Below are 24,677 nucleotides of genomic sequence, written 5' to 3' on the forward strand. Positions count from 1 at the left end.
GTGTGGGGTCTGTATACAGGGGGAGAGGACTGGTGTGTGGGGTCTGTATACAGGGGGAGAGGACTGGTGTGTGGGGTCTGTATACAAGGGGAGAGGACTGGTGTGTGGGGTCTGTATACAAGGGGAGAGGACTGGTGTGTGGGGGGTCTGTATACAGGGGGAGAGGACTGGTGTGTGGGGGGTCTGTATACAGGGGGAGAGGACTGGTGTGTGGGGTCTGTATACAGGGGGAGAGGACTGGTGTGTGGGGTCTGTATACAGGGGGAGAGGACTGGTGTGTGGGGTCTGTATACAGGGGGAGAGGACTGGTGTGTGGGGGGTCTGTATACAGGGGGAGAGGACTGGTGTGTGGGGTCTGTATACAGGGGGAGAGGACTGGTGTGTGGGGTCTGTATACAGGGGGAGAGGACTGGTGTGTGGGGTCTGTATACAGGGGGAGAGGACTGGTGTGTGGGGTCTGTATACAGGGGGAGAGGACTGGTGTGTGGGGTCTGTATACAGGGGGAGAGGACTGGTGTGTGGGGTCTGTATACAGGGGAGAGGACTGGTGTGTGTGTGTGTGTGGGGTCTGTATACAGGGGAGAGGACTGGTGTGTGTGGTGTCTGTATACAGGGGGAGAGGACTGATGTGTGGGGTCTGTATACAGGGGGAGAGGACTGGTGTGTGTGTGGTCTGTATACAGGGGGAGAGGACTGGTGTGTGGGGTCTGTATACAGGGGGAGAGGACTGGTGTGTGGGGTCTGTATACAGGGGGAGAGGACTGGTGTGTGGGGTCTGTATACAGGGAAAATGACTAGGGTCTGTATACAGGGGGAGAGGACTGGTGTGTGTGTGGGGTCTGTATACAGGGGGAGAGGACTGGTGTGTGTGTGGGGTCTGTATACAGGGGGAGAGGACTGGTGTGTGGGGTCTGTATACAGGGGGAGAGGACTGGTGTTTGTGGTCTGTATACAGGGGAGAGGACTGGTGTGTGGGGTCTGTATACAGGGGGAGAGGACTGGTGTGTGGGGTCTGTATACAGGGGGAGAGGACTGGTGTGTGGGGTCTGTATACAAGGGGAGAGGACTGGTGTGTGGGGGGTCTGTATACAGGGGGAGAGGACTGGTGTGTGGGGTCTGTATACAGGGGGAGAGGACTGGTGTGTGGGGTCTGTATACAGGGGGAGAGGACTGGTGTGTGGGGTCTGTATACAGGGGGAGAGGACTGGTGTGTGGGGTCTGTATACAGGGGGAGAGGACTGGTGTGTGGGGGGTCTGTATACAGGGGGAGAGGACTGGTGTGTGGGGTCTGTATACAGGGGGAGAGGACTGGTGTGTGGGGTCTGTATACAGGGGGAGAGGACTGGTGTGTGGGGTCTGTATACAGGGGGAGAGGACTGGTGTGTGTGTGGGGTCTGTATACAGGGGGAGAGGACTGGTGTGTGGGGTCTGTATACAGGGGGAGAGGACTGGTGTGTGGGGGGTCTGTATACAGGGGGAGAGGACTGGTGTGTGGGGTCTGTATACAGGGGGAGAGGACTGGTGTGTGGGGTCTGTATACAGGGGGAGAGGACTGGTGTGTGGGGTCTGTATACAGGGGGAGAGGACTGGTGTGTGTGTGGGGTCTGTATACAGGGGGAGAGGACTGGTGTGTGGGGTCTGTGTGTGTGTGTGTGTGTGGGGGGGGTCTTTATTCCACCTCCTTCTGACAACTCTATTCTAGCATTTACTGGAAGCACAGGGGAAGCACACGGCTCCTGTACAGCTCTGCAGGCGGCTTCCTGACTTATCAGCTGCTGCTGGACTGTCCCGCCTGCTCCCTGCCCACAGTATGTACTAATGCTGGGTCACTGCTCACCTCTCTGCCCCGCCCCTTAGGAAGGGTTGGAGAGCTGGCCGGGCACAAAGCACATACAGCTGCTTGTTATGTATGAGATCTTCTGAGTTCTCCGCTCAAAATCAGGTTTATTTATAGGCATAGGACCTGGGATGTGTCCACAATTTATCCAATAGGGTTCAGCCTTCATGATATGGCTCCCAATCACAATTGCCCACTATAAATAATGCTTTTATATTGTACATTAACCCCTTAAGGACAGAGCCTAAAATGGCCTTAAGGACCGGAGCAAATTTTATGAATATGACCTGTGTCACTTTATTCATTAATAACTTCGGAATGCTTTTACTTATCCGGCTGATTCTGAGATTGTTTTCTCGTGACATATTGTACTTCACATTTCTGGTAAATTGGAGTCGATACTTTTAACGAATCTTTATGAAAAAAAAAACAAAATAACATGAAAAATTGTGAAAAAAATGCATTTTTCCTACTTTGAAACTTTGTTGCTTATACAGAAAGTGGTTATACCACATAAATTATATATTAAATAGCATTAGCAACATGTCTACTTTATGTTGGCGGCATTTATTAAACTATCTTTCATTTTTTTTTTTAGACAATAGAAAGCGTAAAACATTAGCAGCAAATTTCCAAATTTTCAGTAAAATTTCAAAATCAGATATTTTTAGGGACCTGTTCAGGTTTAGGCTATGTTCACACTACGTATATTTCAGGCAGTATTTGGTCCTCAAGTCAGGTCCTCATAGCAACCAAAACCAGGAGTGGATTGAAAACACAGAAAGGATCTGTTCACACAATGTTGAAATTGAGTGGATGGCCGCCATATAACAGTAAATAACGGCCATTATTTCAATACCACAGCCGTTGTTTTAAAATAACATAAAATATTTGCCATTAAATGACGGCCATCCACTCAATTTCAACATTGTGTGAACAGATCCTTTCTGGGTTTTCAATCCACTCCTGGTTTTGGTTGCTATGAGGACCTTACATGAGGACCAAATACAGCCTGAAATATACATAGTGTGAACCCAGCCTATAAGTGTATTTTAGGGGACTGTATGTTAGAAAGCACAAAGCACCCTATTTCAGAAACTGCACCCCCTAAACTCTGCAAAAAAGCACATCCAGAAAGTTTTTTTAACCCTTTAGGGTAGTCACAGAAATAAAAGCAAAGTGTGTAAGAAATTTGAAAATTTTAATTTTCTGTGCAGAGATTTTATTGTAATCCAATATCTTTCATAATGATAAACTTATTACCAGAGAAATGCACCCCAATATTGATTGCCCGGTTTCTGCAATTTATAGAAATACCCCATATGTGACCCTATTGCGCTATTTGACGCAACCACAAGCCTCAGATATAAGGGAGCGCCTAGTGAATTTCAACGCCTCCGTTATATTTGGTCATTTGTGACTGTACCACTTCAGGTTGGCAGAGGCTCTGGGGTGCCAAAACCTAAAAAACACCCCTAAAGGGACACCATTTAGAAAACTACACCCCTCAAGGAATGTAACAAGGGGTGCGGTAAGCATCTGGACCCCACAGGTGCTTCACAGATTTTCAGAACAATATGGCGTGAAAAAAGAAAAATTTATTTTTTACACTAAAACATTGTTCTAGCCTTCAATTTTTCATTTTCACAAAGGGATAAAAGGAATAAAAACCGTGTAGCACAGTTTCTCCCGAGTACAGAAATACCCCACATGTGGACATAAAGTGCCAAGCGGGCGCAGGACGAGCCTCCAAAGGGAACGAGCGCCAATTGGCTTTTGGAAGCTGAATTTCACTGGAAAGGATTTCAAGGGTCATGTCGCATTTACAGAGCCCTCGTGCTGCCAAAACACTGGAAACCCCCCACAAGTGACCCCATTCTGGAAACTACACCCCTCCATGAATCTAACAAGGGGTGCACTGAGCATATGAATGGGTCCAGAATGGGTCACTTGTGGGGGGTTTCTACTGTCCTGGCCGCACAGAGGCTTTGTAATTGCATCATGGCATCCTCTAATGGGAATGGCGGCCATACCTATTTAGCTGGGGAAAATGTTAATTTATTTTGGGGTATTAGGCCAATTATTAGTTTATAAGGTTGAAAATGACAGGTGTCCATCAAATTCAACTTGTGTTGATCCAGAGGAAGGCAAAAAAAACCCTCGTGAGGCAGACGACAGTAGCCTCATCACTGGGAAAAAATTCCTTCCCGACTCCATAATGGCAATCAGAATAATCCCTGGATCAACTTGACCCCTGGAATAGGAATAAGGGACAGAATTTAGAAAATGTAGAACCCCAATGACGTGTGGTGCGCCTTGAAGCGATTCTGTATGCAGAGGTCGGGGGGATAAGGACAGGTGTCACACTGGAAAATGGTGTCCTTCCTGATCCCCCTGTTACGCCACACTCTGCACTTCTTCTGGGGTCTCCCGTTCTCCTGCGTGCGGGACGTCACCTGGAAAATTTTGCCCTGGTGCGATCCGGGGTCCTTCATATCCAGAAGCGCTGGGTCCGCTCCATGGCTGCTAAATATTAGGGCTCTATTACTGCTTCTGATATTTTTGGATCCTGCCTCTGGATCCGGTCGGTTCACGGAGATCTGAGCAGCTGCAGCCCGGCGCGTGCGCTGAGAGATGAGTCCAACACTCATAGAGAATGACAGGAGAGTCCAGCGCTCCAGTGTTGGACTCATCTCTCAGCGCGCGCGCCGGGCTACAGCTGCTGAGATCTCCGTGACCCGACCGGATCCAGAGGCGGGATCAGGTGAGTATAGGGGGCTGTAGCGGGGGTCGGGTGACAGGTTCCCTTTAAGGCCCTATTCCACGGAACGATTATCGGCCGCTACGGCCGATAATCGTCCCGCGGAATAGAGTGCAACGATCAGCCGACATCGTTCATGTCAGCTGATCGTTGCAGTCGCTTGTTTTTCGACATGTTGAAAAACAAGCGACTGATATAGCAGCGATCTGCTGCCGTTGCTCCGTTGAATAGAAGCGTCGGCAGCAGACGCTGCTATATCCTATGGGCTGCCCGGACGATCTAGCGATCACCCGGGCAGCCCCCTCGCAGCTCCCCACCGTCCCTTCCGCACTCACCCGCCGGGAACGAGGAGCAAACGAGCGCTCTCAGCTCCTCTTAACGACCCGTGGGATAGGGGCTTTACCAAGGACGTATGTAGCCAGAGGGCGGCCGGGTCGGTGACATCACTGCACCACGTGACTTATGCAGAAAATGAGAGAAGCGGTGATCTGCCCCCAGTAACGCCATGCTGGTTGGGGTCCTGCAGGTTATCGGTATGTAGCGGGTCAATAGTCCTATTATTTATTTGAGAAGAGTCTCCATTACTTTTACTACTAAGGACGTCATCTCCCCGGCCTCCAGCTTCTAGATTCTTCTCCCTGACACTTCCTGTGGATGGGAACAGATCTGATCATTCTTATTATGTTACATAAAAAAGAGTAACTTTCCATGTCTGCAATATGTTTAAGCTTCTATTACTGAGAAATAAGAGAAATGGTGTTTTCTCCTTTGCAGATGATTCTACCAGGAGCTCAGGGGGACATCAGATCTCCTCAGAGGATCATATCACACAAGATACATATGAGGAGCCGTCCACTATCCCAGATACACCCTCATGCTTTACCCACAAAAAATTTCTTACAGGGGAGAAGTAGTTTCATGTTCAGAGTGGGAAATGTTTTACTTGGAAATCAGAAGTTGTTATGCATCAAAAAAGTCACAAAGGGGTGAAGCCATTTTCATGTTCAGATTGTGAGAAATGTTTTACTTACAAATCAAATCTTTGCCATCAAAGAATTCACGCAGGGGAGAAACAATTTTCATGTTTCGAATGTGGGAAATGTTTTATTAAGAGATCAGTTCTTGTTACGCATAAAAGAACTCACACAGGGGAGAAGCAATTTTCATGTTTGGACTATGGTATAGGTTTTACTCATAAATCAAATCTTGTTGAGCATCAGAGAACCCACATGGGGGAGAAGCCATTTTTATGTTCGGAATGTGGGAAATGTTTTTCTCAGAGATCAGCTCTCATTGTGCATCAGAGAATTCACATAGGGTAGAAGCCATTTCATGTTCAGAATGTGGGAAATGTTTTAATCAGAACTTGTAATGCAGCATACTTTTCATAGTGGAAGATGGAACACAACTTATTTTTGGAAAGGTGTCTCTGAGCCGGAGCCTAAAGAGAACCAGTCACCAGGAACTGATAATATTCTCTAGTGTAATTGTACATACAAACATAAAAATTCCTAAATAAATAAATATATATATATATAGTCTGCTGTCCTCCCTACAACTGGAGAAGATCCTTCTCCTGATGAAGTAAGCGAAACGTGCGTCGGGCTGGTGGGCCGGACGGGGGTAAGATCTCAGTGTTGGTTTGTTTTTCACTTTTGTGTGGTCGCATAGGAATTGAAATTTGTAGGGCCTTACTTGTGGTGCTCTATTCATTACCTGGCTGGCCGCTGAGGGGTTACAAACAGTCTCTCCTCCATTATACTATATCATATTATACTACATCTATGCTGTAACTGCATTGCAGGTTAAATACTTGTCATCTGCTATATATCGGTGACCACCAGATGGTAGTGTTGCAATTGGTACACATAACATTGCAGCACTTATAATTTCAAATTTTATATTGATTTACCACACAGATCTTTCTCCCCCTCTGGCCTTGTGTTATTTGTGTAATTTCCCATGAAATTTCCTAGTTTTTATAAATTTTTGTAAATTATGCCTATGTAAATAAAGGACTTTGTTATACTTCTAAATAATTGTGCAATTTTTTTCGGTTTTCTATATGGTTTCGTTGCACTGTTTAGGCAGGACTTTCTTTTGGGTTGTCCCACTTTTTGAATTGAATTACTGAAAAAAAATAACTTTTTGTTGATATTCTAATTTATTGCAAACAACTGTATATACACTATGTATATCGTTACTCATGTCTGTGCAGCCCTTCCTACGTATATGAAAAATAATAAAGTAATACCTGTCCACGCTCCCTGGTTTCTCCCTGCTCACCAACCACTGAGCGAGACGAGACAGTGCTGCAGCCAGTGATCGGCTGAGCAGCGTGTCAGTTCAGAGTCAGCCTCAGAAGGCTCAGTGGTGGCTGCATGGATACATTTGGACAAGTAAGGGCAGGGGCGTAGCTAAAGGCTGATGGGCCCTGGTGCAAAATTTTAGCTTGGGGCCCCCCATCTCACCCGATCAGGCAAAGTCATATCTAACGTTATATCCAATTACTCTAATGTGCCACCATGTTCTAATGCACTGTCACTGCCTCCACCTCATGTACTGCACTACTGCCCCCTATAATTAATGGACTGTACTGTGTCATTGTCAAACATTGTATTCCAATCTTTGACTCTCCAGCTGAAAAACAACTCTCATCTTGAACTGCCAGTTGGAAACGATGGGGGTTGTAGTGCTGCAACCTGAAGAGCCACATGCTGCAAAACTACAACTCCCATAATAAACTGTCAGCAGGGCACGATGTTTGAACTTCTGCAACCTGGAGAAGTCACCTGCAGTCCTATGTAACAGCACAGATAACACAGTGATATCCCTCTGAGTACAGATAATGTAGTAGTCATCTGCAGTCCTATGTAACACCACAGATAACAGAAATATCCCTCTGAGTACAGATAATGTAGTAGTCACCTGCAGTCCTATGTAACACCACAGATAACAGAAATATCCCTCTGAGTACAGATAATGTAGTAGTCACCTGCAGTCCTATGTAACAGCACAGATAACACAGTGGTATCTCTAAGTACAGATAATGTAGTAGTCACCTGCAGTCCTATGTAACAGCACAGATAACACAGTGATCTCTCAGTACAGATAATGTAGTAGTCACCTGCAGTCCTATGTAACAGCACAGATAACACAGTGGTATCTCTGAGTACAGATAATGTAGTAGTCACCTGCAGTCCTATGTAACAGCACAGATAACACAGTGGTATCTCTGAGTACAGATAATGTAGTAGTCACCTGCAGTCCTATGTAACAGCACAGGTAACACAGTGATATCTCTGAGTACAGATAATGTAGATCTCACCTGCAGTCCTATGTAACAGCACAGATAACACAGTGGTATCTCTGAGTACAGATAATGTAGTAGTCACCTGCAGTCCACTTCTCTCCTCAGTGGTTCCCGCAGGGTTGAGGCTCCTCCCCTACAGGATAACAACATTGCTGTACTCTCTGATGTTACTTGCCAGCTGTACAGTGATGTCATCTGACCTGGGGGAGGGGCCTCAACGCTGAGGAGAGGTGGATTGCAGCACAAGCTGGAGCTTAACGCGGTAAAGGTACGGCCATAGGACACAGCTTGGGCCGCCAACGCAGATGTCTAGAGGAGGGGGCGCTGGTAGTTGCTGTCATCTGATTAGGTAAGAGGCCCAATCAGATGACAGCATGTGCCAGCGGGCGCAGCGGGACAAAGTTAGTGTATGGGAGGTGCTGGGTTGGGAAGCACAGAAGGAAGTGGCAAGGAGGGGCCGTGCGGGCCCCCCTAGCGTAGGGGCCCGGTCGCCATGGAGACCGCTGAGACCCCCTATAGCTGCGCCACTGGCTGGGGGGGGGGGTCACCGGCAGTGTCAGGGTCTGGATGGAGGGAGGGGGGCGGAGGGATTCACTGTGGGAGACAGCAATATAGTGTCTCCTTATCAGTAGCTTGTATTTATTTATTGCTGACAGTTTAACCCTTACACTGCCTGCCTGCAGCTAATGAACCAGTTATCTGTGCAGGCAGTGTAAGGGTTAAACCTGTTTGCCGCAATAAAAAGGTCTCTGATAAGAAGAAACTGAAAGAGCCAGAGAAGTGATTATTATTCACAGTACAGGACCTGTATTGCTACAGCAAGGGTCCTTTTATATGGCCGATTGTCAAAAGATCCAATCAGCTGATGGAGACCTGTCAAAGGTTTTTAATGGTCTGGGTCTGAGTGTTCACACCTGTACTGATCATGAGAACGATCCGTGAGAAGACCACGCTAAGCGCGTCCTCTCCCCGCTCTGTGTCACATGATGAGCCTGATTTCACTGACACAGAGCAGGGAGTGGACTGCGCTTAGCTTGGTTTTCTCCCAGCTTGTTGTCACAACCAGTCACGGTATGAACACTTTTGACATGTCTCTACGATGTCTCTCTGACATGTCAAAAGTTTTTTTTATGGTGACAGTAATACAAGATTAGCGTACCTGTACGCTGGTCTTAAAGGGGTTATCCAGCGCTACAGAAACATGACCACTTTCCCCCTACTGTTGTCTCCAGTTTGGGTGGGGTTTTGAAACTCAGTTCCATTGAAGTAAATGGAGTTTAATTGCAAATCACACCTGAACTGGAGACAACAGTAGGGGAAAGTGGCCATGTTTTTGTAGCGCTGGATAACCCCTTTAAATAAAGCCCCGTCCCTAACAACACTGTTGGATTTAGGAGGTGCATGCCTACATTCCCCTATGTATTTACTGTAGATCTTTGTAATGCATTCAGTGTACAATGCACCAAGGACCCTTTAACCCTTTAAGGACGTGGCCCATTTTCGTTTTTACGTTTTCGGTTTTTCCTCCTTGTGTTTAAAAGGTCATAGCACTTGCATTTTTCCACCTAGAAACCCACATGACCCCTTATTTTTTGCGTCACTAATTGTACTTTGGCTGACTTTTTGCATAAAGTACACTGCGAAACCAGAAAAAAAATTCAAAGTGTGGTGAAATTGAAAAAAAAAACGCATTTCTTTTATTTGGGGGAAATGTGTTTTTACGCCATTCGCCCTGGGGTAAAACTGACTTGTTATGCATGTTCCTCAAGTCGTTACAATTAAAACGATATGTAACATGTATAACTTATATTGTATCTGATGGCCTGTAAAAAATTCAAACCGTTGTTAACTAATATACGTTCCTTAAAATCGCTCCATTCCCCGGCTTATAGCGCTTTTATTCTTGGGTCTATGGGGCTGTGTCAGGTGTCATTTTTTGCGCCATGATGTGATCTTTCTATCGGTACCTTGATTGCCCATATACGTCTTTTTGATCGCTTTTTATTACATTTTTTCTGGATTTGATGCGACCAAAAATGCGCAATTTTGCACTTTGGGATTTTTTTGCGCTGACGCCGTTTACCGTACGAGATCAGGAATGTGATTAATTAATAGTTCGGGCGATTACGCACGCGGCGATACCAAACATGTTTATTTATTTATTTATTTGTTTACTTTTATTTAAAACCTGGGAAAAGGGGGGTGATTCAGACTTTTATTAGGGGAGGGGGCTTTTTACTATTAACAACACTTTATTTTATTTTTTTTTACACATATACTAGAAGCCCCCCTGGGGTTAGGGTTATTCCCCCTGGGGTTAGGGTTATTCCCCCTGGGGGACTTCTAGTATATACACTTTGATCTCTCATTGAGATCTCTGCAGCATAGATATGCTGCAGAGATCCATGAGATCGGCACTCGTTTGCTTTCGGCTGCTGCAGCTGAAAACGAACGAGTGCCGAGCCGAGGACGGCGCCATCTTGGACGCGTCCCCGGCCGGCATCAGTAACGGAGATCGCTCCTCCGGGACAAGGTCCCGGAGGAGCGATCTCCCCCACTAGACCCCAGGGAAACGTTGCCTCCGGTAATCGGAGGCAGCTGTCAACTTTGACAGCTGCCTCCGATTAGCTAATTAGCGGGCACGGCGATCAGACCGTGCCCGCTAATAGCAGCGGTCCCGGGCTACTCGCGGCACCCGGGATCGCGGCACTTCAAAGCTTTGAAGTGCAAGTGCGGACATATGACGTACCGGTACGTCATATGTCCTTAAGAGGTTAACAACAACAGCTCCAAACACTACAACTCCCAGCATTTACTGATGGCCTAAACCTCTCAGGATATGCTTGGAGTTGTAGTACATATTACCAGACAACTTAAGGTATTGTCCCCTTAGAATCTACAACTCCTAGGATACTCTGAGAGCTCCATAAGTGTAGGGCATGCTGAGAGTTGTAGTCAGTGTCGGACTGGGGTACCTTGGGCCCACCAGGGAAATTGATTCTTGGGGCCCACCCAACATATAAAGACATAATCAGCACCAAACCTTTCACGTTAGTACAGCGATTTTGCATAGAGCTGTGTATGTGAGCAGCAATACTAGTGCACTGCCAGTCACTTATACAGTTGTTACTGATTGATGCAGTTGTGGTAAAACTGCACCATTTAGGTAGAAACTTAAAGAGAACCTGTCACCTCCCGTGCCGGGTCAGAGCCCGGCCGACCCCCGCTAGAGCCCCTTATAGTCACCTCATTCCCGAAGTCCCGCTTCTTCAGCCGATGCGGGGACGGAGATATCACCGTGGGAAGCCTGGTGAGCGCGGCTGAGATGAGTCCGACGCTCATAGAGAATGAATGGAGCAGTCATTCTCATCTCAGCAGCGCGCGCTCCAGGCTTCCCACGGTGATATCTCCGTCCCTGCACCGGCTGAAGAAGCGGGACTTCGGGATTGAGGTGACTATAAGGGGCTCTAGCGGGGGTCGGCCGGGCTCTGACCCGGCACGGGAGGTGACAGGTTCTCTTTAATATTGCTGCAAAAACACATGAAAAATGTCATGTGTGAACACAGACTTAGAAACATAAACGATGAAGGAGAAAATGTCCATCTAGTCTATTCTTATATTACAATCTCCAGCAGAGGAGACCAATAATGGTTTATTCTAGCCTCACCACAAGGTGTTGGGCTAGAATAAGACTTTTAAGGACCTTCATGAAAGGCATATCAGTGGTCATTAAAGCGTTAAAGGGGTACTCTGGTAAATAAAACATTTTTTGTCAAATCTGTCAGAAGTTACAGATCAGTAAATTCCAGCCGGAGCATTATATTATGAGGGGGGGCATTATACTACCTGTGTCTGGAGGGGGGGCAGTCAGATGAGGGGGCATTATACTACCTGTGTCTGGAGGGGGGGGGGCAGTCAGATGAGGGGGCATTATACTACCTGTGTCTGGAGGGGGGGGGCAGTCAGATGAGGGGGCATTATACTACCTGTGTCTGGAGGGGGGGGGGGCAGTCAGATGAGGGGGCATTATACTACCTGTGTCTGGAGGGGGGGGGGCAGTCAGATGAGGGGGCATTATACTACCTGGGTCTGGAGGGGGGGGGGCAGTCAGATGAGGGGGCATTATACTACCTGTGTCTGGAGGGGGGGGGGCAGTCAGATGAGGGGGCATTATACTACCTGTGTCTGGAGGGGGTGCAGTCAGATGAGGGGGCATTATACTACCTGTGTCTGGAGGGGGGGGGGCAGTCAGATGAGGGGGCATTATACTACCTGTGTCTGGAGGGGGGGCAGTCAGATGAGGGGGCATTATACTACCTGTGTCTGGAGGGGGGGGGGGGCAGTCAGATGAGGGGGCATTATACTACCTGTGTCTGGAGGGGGGGGCAGTCAGATGAGGGGGCATTATACTACCTGTGTCTGGAGGGGGTGCAGTCAGATGAGGGGGCATTATACTACCTGTGTCTGGAGGGGGGGGCAGTCAGATGAGGGGGCATTATACTACCTGTGTCTGGAGGGGGGGGGCAGTCAGATGAGGGGGCATTATACTACCTGTGTCTGGAGGGGGTGCAGTCAGATGAGGGGGCATTATACTACCTGTGTCTGGAGGGGGGGGCAGTCAGATGAGGGGGCATTATACTACCTGTGTCTGGAGGGGGTGCAGTCAAATGAGGGGGCATTATACTACCTGTGTCTGGAGGGGGGGGGGCAGTCAGATGAGGGGGCATTATACTAACTGTGTCTGGAGGGGGGGTGCAGTCAGATGAGGGGGCATTATACTACCTGTGTCTGGAGGGGGGGGGGGGCAGTCAGATGAGGGGGCATTATACTAACTGTGTCTGGAGGGGGGGTGCAGTCAGATGAGGGGGGCATTATACTACCTGTGTCTGGAGGGGGTGCAGTCAGATGAGGGGGGCATTATACTACCTGTGTCTGGAGGGGGGCAGTCAGATGAGGGGGGCATTATACTACCTGTGTCTGGAGGGGGGGGGGCAGTCAGATGAGGGGGGCATTATACTACCTGGGTCTGGAGGGGGGGGGCAGTCAGATGAGGGGGCATTATACTACCTGTGTCTGGAGGGGGGGGGGCAGTCAGATGAGGGGGGCATTATACTACCCGTGTCTGATGCTGCTGCTTATATCTTTATTTTTTGAGTTGGTGCAATAATTGAGAAGAAGTTTGCACTCTGGAGGTCCCAGTTGTGCAGGAGATCTGTGAGGCTTAGGCGCTGATCAGCTGATTCAGGATTCTCACATCAAAGATGATAGGAGTTGTAGTAGAAGTAACAGTAAGACTTTAATCAATGGATGACATTTTTTGTAGAAAACCCTCAATAGATCTGACAAAGAGGGTTCCCCTCAAAACGCCTCATCCATTGATGAAAGTCTTACTGTTATGTCTACTACTACTCCTATCATCCTACCATCACTCCTATAATACTGAATCAGCCGATCAGCCCCTAAGCCTCAGGGATCTCCTGCACAACTCGACCCCCAGGGTGCAAACTATTTATCATCACATACAAATATATACACACAAAATGACATACTGCAGACATACACAAATATGCACAACACACCTTACATATATACCTACATCTAATCATACTAACACACACACACAGACACACAAACATATATACACAGATACAAAAGCATGCAGATTATATATATACAGTAAAATATCTATAGTACTACATCACATAATATACACTATATACATGATAGATGCCCGCCCGCACACACACACACACACACATACACATATACACACACACACACACACACACACATGCATAAACACATGACACAGATGTACAAACACACACAGATTACAAAGACAGACAAATATACAGTAAACAAACTCACATGTTCAGCAGGGCAGGAAGCTCCATGGAGTCTCCATCTTTCCCTCCTCTTCTCCCAGCCAGGCCCCGCAGCCTCTCCCCATCTCCTGTGCACCGACTGCACACATAGCAACAGGAGACAGTCACATGACTGCAGAGGGGAGGGGGGATGGAGGGCCCTGCTGCTGCTGCTCTCCGCATCTTCCTGACAGGTAGGAAGAGAGCAGGGCCGAGGCTGGGAGCGGGGACACACTGAGTGCAGGGGGAGGGAGGGCCCATGATTAGTTTACATTAAGAACGGGCCCTGATGCCGCCTGTTCTTTTCAGCAGTGTGGGAACAAGCAGGGGCCCCCTTGCGCTCCCTACCAAATGGTAGGCCCCTCTTTGGCTCAGGGACAGGGCCCAGCAAGGAGAAAGGAGGGGGGAGGAGGCGGGGCCCACCGGGGAATCCCCCGGCTCCCCGGTGGCCCAGTCCGAGCCTGGTTGTAGTTATTCACGAGGCATTTGTGGTCACAGATACAGATCAGTGTAGGGAGGGACAGTGTCAGCATGTCACTTCTCACTGGTTCTTTATTTGAGTGTCCCCAGCATCAGTTCAACACAAGGACCTGCTTAGACTGCAGTACAACACAGACATCAGGACTCACCAGAGACTCCACCAGCGTCCCCTGATGACTGTGCTGTGCTGTAGGGCCCTCTTGGGAATCCTGAGGACTATGGTGCCTGCATTAATAAAAATTAGATCCATGTACGATATTCACAAGGTGTTGTATAAGTGGCCTTCAGTCTAGTGTGTGGTTTTATCTCTCAATGTCGAGGAGTCTGTAATTGGGGTGTCAAGATGGTGTGTGTGTCTGCGTGATTGTGGGGGAGGGGGGGGGAGCTAAACTGAAGCTTTGCCCCGGGTGTAGGGAAAGCTGGCTACACCTCTGGATAATCTGTCAGATAATCGTTCTGTGTAAATGGACCCTAACAGCACATCTGTTAGACAATTCTTCAGCTTGGAGAGTGGAGGAGCGACCCCTCCCATAGACTGCCAGTATGACACAGAGGCCGGCGGGATCCTGCCAGTTTTACTCTGTGAACTGGCCCTAAGGGTTTGTTCACACTGAGGAATAGGCAAGTATTCAGTGAGGAATTGAGGAGGAACGTTTTCTGCTTTAAATTCCTCACCTGTTTAGCTCTGGCAGAATAGAAGCAGAATTTGAGCAAAATTCGAGCAGCATAGAAGACGAATTCAAACAGAATTTAAAGTGTACCTGTCGTTATAACTTTCAATCTAAATCAACAGTAGAAGTTATATAAAGTAAGTTTGCAAAATACATTCATTATTTTTGTTGTTATCATGCTGTAAAACAAAGCTGAACTTACCAGAAATCCAGGTCCAGTCTCCTAAAGGCAGCTGTGTAACAGCTATACTTACTGTATCCAGGTCCAGTCTCCTGAAGGCTGCTATATGACAGCTATACTTACTGTATACAGGTCCAGTCTCCTGAAGGCAGCTATATAACAGCTATACTTACTGAATCCAGGTCCAGTCTCCTGAAGGCAGCTATATAACAGTTATACTTACTGAATCCAGGTCCAGTCTCCTGAAGGCAGCTATATAACAGCTATACTTACTGAATCCAGGTCCAGTCTCCTGAAGGCAGCTATATAACAGCTATACTTACTGAATCCAGGTCCAGTCTCCTGAAGGCAGCTATATAACAGCTATATTTACTATATCCAGGTCCAGTCTCCTGAAGGCAGCTATATAACAGCTATACTTACTGTATCCAGGTTCAGTCTCCTGAAGGCAACTTTATACCAGCTATACTTACTGTATCCAGGTCCAGTCTCCTGAAGGCGGCTATATAACAGCTATACTTACTGTATCCAGGTCCAGTATCCTGAAGAAAGCTATATAACAGCTATACTTACTGTATCCAGGTCCAGTCTCCTGAAGGCAGATTTTCTGACTGGTTGTAAAAAAGAGACTAAGCGCAGGAATTGCGGCCAGTACAGAGAGTCACTGCTCAATGTGTCCATCAGTCACATGACTGCCTTCTCTGTCAGTGCTCAGATGGCCCGAGATGAACATGTTCACTCTTCAGCGCGGACAGGGCAGGAGCGCGCGCCTCCCATAGACTCCCATTATGAGCGGGAGGCTAACGGCATTCCGCGGCGGACAATTCCGTCGCGGAATTCCGCTACCTTTCCTCAGTGGGAACGGGGCCTTAGGGTGGGTTCACACTACGGAATAAGTTCCAGCGGATTCCGTTTCTTGTACCTGCTCACAGCCACGCACGTCTCCGCCTGTGCCATAGACACCATTCTATTGCCGGGCCGATTTCACCTTCCGCCGAAAGAACTGACATGTCAATTCTGATGGCGGAATTCGCCCATAGAATTAAGTCTAAGGGACGGGCGAAGAAGCGCGCCGCCATGAGCAGGTACGAGCAATGGAATCCGTTGGAACTTATCTGCACGGATTCCATAGTGTGAGGGGTTGAGGACAACGTGGGACACACTATGCTGCTAAGTATTCACACTTAACAAGGTGGGGAATCCCAGCCTAGTCAGGAGGCACATTAATCAGTACAGTAGTGGGGAGATAAGCGCCCCGAATTCCTATGGTTCTCTTGCAGGCTAATACTTAACTTTTATCATCTATGGAATGAAATACACATGTGCTCAAAAAAACATAAAGTAGTGCAAAAATTGTGAATTAAAATAGAGTAGGGGTGTTGTATTACCTCCAGAAGGGTGAGCAGTAACTGTCTGGGATAGCGGTGGTTAAATAGAAGCACCGTGGCCGTTAGTGCTAAAATAGTGAAACTACGTTCTACGTTCTATGTGGCAACAAGCGATACGCACAAAACACGCTTGTTGCCAAAACCACCATTCAAACTACCCAGTCTGTCTCTGGAGAGATGCGGGCACGTCCCAGCTGGGATTGCGCTGTATGGCTCAGTAAATGAGATTAGGGATACGCATTCCTAGCAACCCACACCGTACTAGTTCCCCCTAGTCTAATTAAAACATGCACTGTTTGCCTAGTCTGACATGTTTCACCATTTTTTCATGCGGAAAATCGTTATATTGTTAAACGATAATCGTCCCGTGTAATTGCCGTCAGTGATTGAAAAATTGTTTGTATGCCGTTGATCGATGATTTAGATCTGAACCTAAACTCATCACTAATCGTTCGCTGTAATTCCACATTCGTTCGCTGTAGTTCCGCATTTGTTCACTAATCGTTCAGTGCAATTGCACATTTTTCATTGTTTTGCTGGAATCAGATGGAGCAATTAACGACCATCATTCTGTCTAATATGGTGAACAATTTCAGGATAACGATTAACAATCTCGTTTGCGATCATTAATTCTAAAAAATTAATACTAATAGGACCCGAATGGAAAAAGCCGGACAAGGCCCCGTCTATAGGCAAAAGATTTTGGGCTCTTTTCCCTATTGATGAGGAACAATCCAGTTCCTCGATAGAACCACCTAAGGTTGACGTCACCAACATCTAAGTTTCTGCGGATGACGGTTCAAGTTTAAGGGACCCAATAGATCGTCGCATTGAACCAACTCTAAAGAGAGCCTATACTACAGCTATGGCGATAGCGGACAAAGCGCTATCGCCATAGCTAACCATGAGGTGTCCAAAGCCCTTACAAAATGGTTACAGAAAATCCAGAAGGACATAGATTCTGGAGTCAATCGAGATGAGATCCTTGACTCATCTGAAGAGGTTAATCTTGCCATGCAATATGTTTCGGATTCTGCTACTCACCAAGCCAGGCTAGCAGCCAGATCCATTGCTTTGTCCACAGCTGCCATTGTGGCTCCGACCAGTCAGGGGATAATACTTCTAAGTTTAATTTGTACAATATTCAGTACTCCCCTGGTAAACTCTTTGGCCCAGAGTTAGATTTCCTTATGGAGGAGCTTTCCGATCGCAAACACATCTTTGCCTAGCGCTAAGAAGTCCTTTTGTAGATATCGGGACAAGTCTCCTCAGAGAGAGACACAATACCTATATAGAGGAAGAGGGAGAGGATCTGGAAACTCCAGACGAGAAGGTGCTTCTAAGGGGGGTAGATTCTCCTCAAAGAAGAAAGACTTCTGATGCCAGTCTCCCGGTCGGAGGTCGCCTCTCCCATTTCCTTCCAGCCTGCGAGAAGTGGATCAAGGACTCTTGGGTCTTACAAATAATAAGGAGAGAATATGCCCTGTCCTTAGAGCCACTGACACCAGAAGTTTGTGATTTCATTGCATCTTTCTCCAGAAAAGCAAAGGATAATGGAGGACTCTATACTGGATCTCATAAAGATTTATGCTCTGGAACCAGTACCTATGGGGGAAAGAGGTCGGGGAGTATACTCACCAGTGTTTCTTGTCCAGAAGCCCTCAGGGAAATACAGACTAATTATAGACCTTCAATTTCTAAACTGTTACATTCCAAAGAACAGATTTCGGGTGGAAACTATAAAATCGATAAAGTCCGTCTTGAACAGAGGAGACTTTCTTGCATCCTTGGACCTAAAGGATGCTTACTTCCATATACCGATTTTTCACAATCACAAGAAGTTTTTATGCATAGCAGTCCATGTTACATCTCCAGTTCAAAGTCCTCCCCTTTGGAATTTTGTCAGCGCCATTCGTCTTTACGAAAGTAATAGCTTCAGTGGTAGCGGTTCTCAGATTGCAGGGCATAGCGGTCGTCCGGTACCTGGCCGACTGGCTATTGATGGCCAAGTCCCAAGACCAAGGTTTTTTCATAAATACCCATGACATGAAACTGTTTCTCACTCCAGAGAGGAAGACAAGAATTTTGGAGGGATACCGCTTTCGGAGAGTACCTCGCCAGGTCTCTCTAAGGACCCTGATACAGTACCTATGACTTCTAACACCTACAGCAGAAGCTGTGCCTAGGGCGTTGTTTAACATGAGAGCCCTTTTAGTCAGAAGTACTCCAGCAGTGGAACAGATCAATTATGAACCTAAAGAGGAAGATCAGACTCCCTCTGTCTATAAGACAGTCTCTACAATGGTGGTCAGACATAAAACATGGAGCAGATATAGAAGAACCAAACTGGATAATCCTCACAATGGAAGAATCCAGGGAAGATGGTCCTAATCAGAAAGAATCCTCTCTTCCAACGAGCTGGAGTTAAGGCCCATTTTTAACGCGCTCAAGCATTTTGTTGCCTCTTCTTCAGGGTCGAGCGGTAAAGGTAGAAATGACAACATTGCTTCTGTATATTACCTAAGAAAACAAGGTGGCACCCTTTCCAGATCCCTCCTCCACGAGGTGGGAAAGATCCTAAGACGGGCAGTAAATCTCTCCAACCTTACAGACGTCCATATCAGGGGTACTTTGAATGTTCTACCGGACAGACTGAGTCAGGCTCTGACAACTCCAGGGGTCTCTGAATCCAGTGATATTCAGTCAGATTATCGCTAGATGGAGCCATCCGAAGATAGATCCCATGGCAACACGCCAGAATGCAAAGCTCCCAAGATTTTGCTTTCTTTACCAAGAAGACCATCCGGAGATAGTGGATGCGATGTCCATCAAATGAAATTACAGCCTCGTATAAATATTTCCGCCGGTAGCCATGATTCCGAAGGTCCTGATCAAGCAAGACAGAGCCTCAGTGGTCGCAATAATCCCATTCTGTGGTTCTCCCAGCTCATGGCCAAGAGTTGGGGGACATGCTGGAGGTTGCCACCTTGGCAAAACCTGGTGTCTCAGGGCACGCAGCTCTGCCAGAACCTGGGGTCTCTTCATCTGATGGCCTGGAACCTAACCAGTCCCTATTGAAGGCCAAAGGCTTTTCTACCAGGGTTCTGGATACACTTTCTCATTCGAGTGAGGCCACTAATAAATCTTATGCCAGAATCAAAAGAATCTTCCAAGCTTGGTGTTCTTCTCATAAAATAGACCCCAGTACTCCATCTGTCCCCCAGATTTTGGAGTTTTTACAGGATGGGTTCGATAAAGGCTTATAACCCAGCACTCTTAAAGTTCAACTTGCCGCCTTATCAGTCTTTCTTTACCAAAGACTTCTACAGGTTCGAAAATCAAAGACTTTATAAGAGCAGTCTCCAGAATTCGTCCGAGGATCTGCAGACCTGTGAGTCCTTGGGATCTCTCTTTAGTCCTAGTCTTTAAGTAAAGAGCCTTTCAAACCACTTTTGGAAATTTCTTTAAAGTTACTAACTCTAAAGACGACCTTTCTACTGGTCATAACCTCAGCCAGGCGTGTGGGAGAATTGCAGGCCTTATCTTCAGTTGAACCCTACACCACCTTTTTACAAGACAAGTTCCTTTTAAAGTTCCTTCCTACATTTTCTCCCAAGTGTCCTAACTTTTCTAACCTTAATCAGTTGTTAGTCATCCCGGTTCTCTCACCAGAACTAACAATAGAAGACCCGGAACTTGGGAGCCTGGATGTGGTAAGATGTCTGAAGACCTACCTCCTTAGAACTTGAAACTTTAGAAAATCAGAAAATTTGTTTGTGTCTTTATCTGGGCAAAACAGGGGTTTAAAAGTATCCAAACCCTTAATCTCCAGGTGGATTTCTGAATGTATCAATTATTGTTATGAACTGAATGAGAAAGACCCGACTGAATTTACCAAAGCCCACTCAACTCGAGCGGTGGCAACTTCGTGGGCTGAGGGAAGCTTACATTTGATCGATAATGTGTTTTTTCTTAGTCCAACAGCGGCACAACACTACCGCCCTTAAACATTATGTATTTTTATTTTGTCTTTATAATTATCTCTATGGGGGGGACCTCCTCTTATACCAGAGGGAGGAGGGGCCATATCCTCTGTATATTCATTACATTTATTATTTGCTATTAAATATTCTTTTTCTCCTGCCTAAGCCCCCAGGGGCAATAAACCCCAATTGTGCCGCTGTTGGACTAAGGAAAAACACATTATCAATCAAATGTAATGCAGTGTATAACACATATACAACGCTCTGCTCTACACACATCACACACAGCTCTGCTCCACACACATCACACACAGACAGCTCTGTTGCATCACTTCACCACAGCAGAATCCTGCATACACTGAGCAGTACCTTCACATCATGTGACTGATCACATGACTGTGACATCTTGACAGGTCCTGTAAGCACAACACTCACCATACTGCTGCCTGACAAAAATCTCAGGAAACCAGCAGAGGGAACATAGCTCCTCCCTCATATGAGACTGGTCACATGGGCATGACATCATCAAAGGTCCTTTAGACTTTCCTCTGGCAACTACATTCCAGCCTCCCCACTGTAAGCACACGGCTCCTGTACAGCTCTGCAGGCGGCTTCCTGACTTATCAGCTGCTGCTGGACTGTTCCGCCCGCTCCCTGCCCACAGTATGTACTAATGCTGGGTCACTGCTCACCTCTCTGCCCCGCCCCTTGGGAAGGGATGGAGAGCTGGCCGGGCACAAAGCAAATACAGCTGCTTGTTATGTATGAGATCTTCTGAGTTCTCCGCTCAAAATCAGGTTTATTTATAGGCATAGGACCTGGGATGTGTCCACAATTTATCCAATAGGGTTCAGCCTTCATGATATGGCTCCCAATCACAATTGCCCACTATAAATAATGCTTGTATATTGTACATTAACATAACATGAGGAAACCAAGATGTTTACATCACATAAGGAGAATAATCACAGATCCAGTCGCAGGAGCTCAAACATCTTTACACATTTATAACTTGTCTCTTCCTATCGCTGTGCCGGGATTGTTGTACTTTTTCTTCCCATTCTTTATTATCCATTGTATCCTCTACTTTCTATTCATCTCTACAGGATCCTCTGCTGATATCTTCTATATAAGAGACCGACCCATCAACCATGGAGAGAGACAGAGACAAGATGGCCGAGAGGATAATAACCCTCACCCTACACATACTCTTCCTGCTTACTGGGGAGGTGAGGGATTCTGGGAGTGATGTCATCATGACATCATTCTTATCTATGGAATAACAGATGGATAGGAGTGGAGAGGTGGGGGATTCTGGGAGTGATGTCATCATGACATCATTCTTATCTATGGAATAACAGATGGATAGGACTGGAGAGGTGAGGGATTCTGGGAGTGATGTCATCATGACATCATTCTTATCTATGGAATAACAGATGGATAGGACTGGAGAGGTGAGGGATTCTGGGAGTGATGTCATCATGACATCATTCTTATCTATGGAATAACAGATGGATAGGACTGGGGAGGTGAGGGATTCTGGGAGTGATGTCATCATGACATCATTCTTATCTATGGAATAACAGATGGATAGGACTGGGGAGGTGAGGGATTCTGGGAGTGATGTCATCATGACATCATTCTTATCTATGGAATATCAGATGGATAGGACTGTAGAGGTGAGGGATTCTGGGAGTGATGTCATCATGACATCATACTTATCTATGGAATAACAGATGGATTAGACTGGGGAGGTGAGGGATTCTGGGAGTGATGTCATCATGACATCATTCTTATCTATGGAATAACAGATGGATAGGACTGGAGAGGTGAGGGATTCTGGGAATGGATGGAGTGATAGTAATGTGTCTCTCCATACACAGGATTACACAGTAGTGAAGAAGTCCTCTAGTGGGCGCTGTGGGGCCCCTGGGTGTGAAGGATGGGGAAGAACCCTGAGCCCAATCCCGGGGCCCCTGATACATGAGGAAATGGAGGAAGAGAAGATCCTAGAAGTCACCAACAAGATGGTGGAGCTGCTGAGTGGAGAGGTGAGACTGTGGCTGCTGGGAATGCTGGGACATTATACAGTAACACCACTGGAGGGGTGGGGGGGATGACTGTGTGATCATTGTGTGTGTCAGGTTCCTATAAGGTGTCAGGACGTGGCGGTCTATTTCTCCATGGAGGAGTGGGAGTATGTAGAAGGACACAAGGATCAGTACAAGGATGTGATGCTGGAGGATCAGCAGCCCCTCCCATCAGCAGGTAATAGACAGGACTATATACACACCTCCTCTCTGTATTATCTGGATGGAAAGAATGAATTCAGTCTCTGTATGTGTTCCCTCCAGTCAGATCCAGTAAGAGAACAGCACCAGAGAGATGTCCCCGTCCTCTTCTCCCACAGGATCAGGATCAGGTAGATGGAGATGTTCCCTATGATCTGTACATCCCACCTGACTTCTCCTACTGTCTGATGACTTTTACAATATTTCTCTCACATCTTATGAATCAGGATGAAGATGGGAACAATATTTATGATACAGAGACAGATGTGAGCAGTGATGAGCAGTATAAGGAGGAAATTACTACAGAGAAGAATCTGAACCATATTGATGCAATAGGCATAATAGTAAAGGAAGAGACAGATGAAAGCAATGATGAGCAGTATATGATGGACTTCACTACAAGGAAAAATATGAACCCTATTAATGTTACAGATATGATGATGATGATGATGAAAGAAGAAGAGACAGATGTGAGCAGTGAGCAGCAGAATAGGGAGGACATAACTACAAGAATGGATCTGATCCTTATTAATGATACAGACATAAGGTTAAAAGAAGAGACAGAGTACAGCAGTGATGAGCAGTATAAGGAGGACATCACTACAGGTAACCGCCCAGGTGAGTAGTGACCACTAAATGCAGAGAACAATCACACATTCTCCTCAGTCACCGGCTGTAACTATTCTGTGTGGAATATTATAAGCTCTGTGTCCTGTCAGTTTTCCAGCTATATAATCATTCAGCCTAAATTCTAATATACAGCACAGTCCCAGCGGACAATATATCACTATCAGTCTCCTGCTGCTGCATCTATAGTGACTGTCCTCGTCTTACAAAGTGTACCTGTTGCTAATATTTTTTAAGAAATCAAAGAAGTTGTGTAATATACTCACTTAAATTTATTTTTAAAGAATTTATATAGTTAAGTCAGCGTTATACATACGGCCGACCCGCCGATATTTGGTCTTTTCTTTGCTCAAAAAAAAGAAACCAAACACAAAGTAGTGTGGAGCGAGCGCTAAAGTTTTTGAGTGCTTGTTACTAGAGTCAAGAATTTTTCAATGATCGAGTCTGTGACCCCTCATGAACTTTGCATTTTTTTTCTTAGTTTAAATGAAGACAAAAAGACCTCATGGCCCTTTATTCCCACCACTGTTCAGCGTAAGGGCCCTATTCCACTGGACGATTATCGTTAAAATTATCGTTAACGATAAACGATCTCTAACCACTGCTTTGCAAGCTTCTTGAGATCGTTTGCACAATTCAAAGGAGTGATGGTCTTTAATTCTAGTTGTTCTTGCGGTCGTTTTTACCCCGTTGATCGTTCGCCAGAACGATAAACAGATTATCGTTCAAGTACGTTGGGCGAGTAATTTCCCCCCCCCCCCATTTTTCTCTGCCTCCAATGGGCGTATTCTTTTTTATTCATACACAACCAATGAATATTATAAATGTTCGCAAGCTAAATGCTGTTATGTGAAATTTGTCAAACCTTTATTATTTGAAGGGGCTACAAAAACATGGCCACTCCCCCCCCCCTCTTGTCTCCAGATTGGGTGGGGTCTCTCGTTCCATTGCAAAACCACACCTGAACTAGAGTTGAGAGGGGGAAAAGTGGCCAAGTTTTTAGCGCTGGATAACCCCCCCCTTGAATTTTTAGTATTTATTAATTTGGATTGACAGAAAGAACATAAGCGGCGGGACTTATGCAGTGTATCCCATTGGAGAAAAAATACTTTGAGCCAGCCTTCTGTTGCGTAGCTAAACCGTCACTTCAGGTTGGTACACACCTTTTTTCATTCGCAATGTATTCCATTGCTCAACATACATTTTTACACAGAAGACTTTGAGCGAGCTTTCTCTTTTCGCGGCACAAAAAAAAATCGCTGTTGTGTATTGTGTAAAATA

General features: G+C 46.4%; 4 protein-coding genes and 1 pseudogene across 4 annotated transcripts in view; 3 read left to right on the plus strand and 2 right to left on the minus strand.

The window, feature by feature from the left end:
* LOC138786591 (oocyte zinc finger protein XlCOF7.1-like) overlaps positions 1-24,677 on the minus strand; it is a 496,490-nt gene that overhangs the window by 121,388 nt on the left and 350,425 nt on the right. The gene's annotated exons all lie outside the window — the stretch shown is intronic.
* Positions 1-24,677, minus strand: part of LOC138786742 (zinc finger protein 436-like) — a 113,905-nt gene that overhangs the window by 20,665 nt on the left and 68,563 nt on the right. The window lies entirely within an intron of this gene.
* Positions 5,241-6,608, plus strand: LOC138786835 (gastrula zinc finger protein XlCGF71.1-like). Its single transcript, XM_069963903.1, has one exon. It carries the CDS (start codon positions 5,561-5,563, stop codon positions 5,918-5,920), a length of 360 nt encoding a protein of 119 aa, XP_069820004.1. The 5' UTR covers positions 5,241-5,560; the 3' UTR covers positions 5,921-6,608.
* The window catches only part of LOC138787574 (zinc finger protein 721-like), a 40,884-nt pseudogene continuing 35,945 nt past the window's right edge, over positions 19,739-24,677 (plus strand).
* LOC138786799 (oocyte zinc finger protein XlCOF6.1-like) overlaps positions 22,794-24,677 on the plus strand; it is an 86,827-nt gene continuing 84,943 nt past the window's right edge. The window contains exon 1 of the mRNA XM_069963858.1: positions 22,794-22,900. The gene's annotated coding sequence lies outside the window, so the exon portion shown is untranslated. The remainder of the gene's footprint in view (positions 22,901-24,677) is intronic.

The sequence above is a fragment of the Dendropsophus ebraccatus genome, chromosome 3, assembly GCF_027789765.1.
Source record: "Dendropsophus ebraccatus isolate aDenEbr1 chromosome 3, aDenEbr1.pat, whole genome shotgun sequence".
Taxonomy (NCBI): domain Eukaryota; kingdom Metazoa; phylum Chordata; class Amphibia; order Anura; family Hylidae; genus Dendropsophus; species Dendropsophus ebraccatus.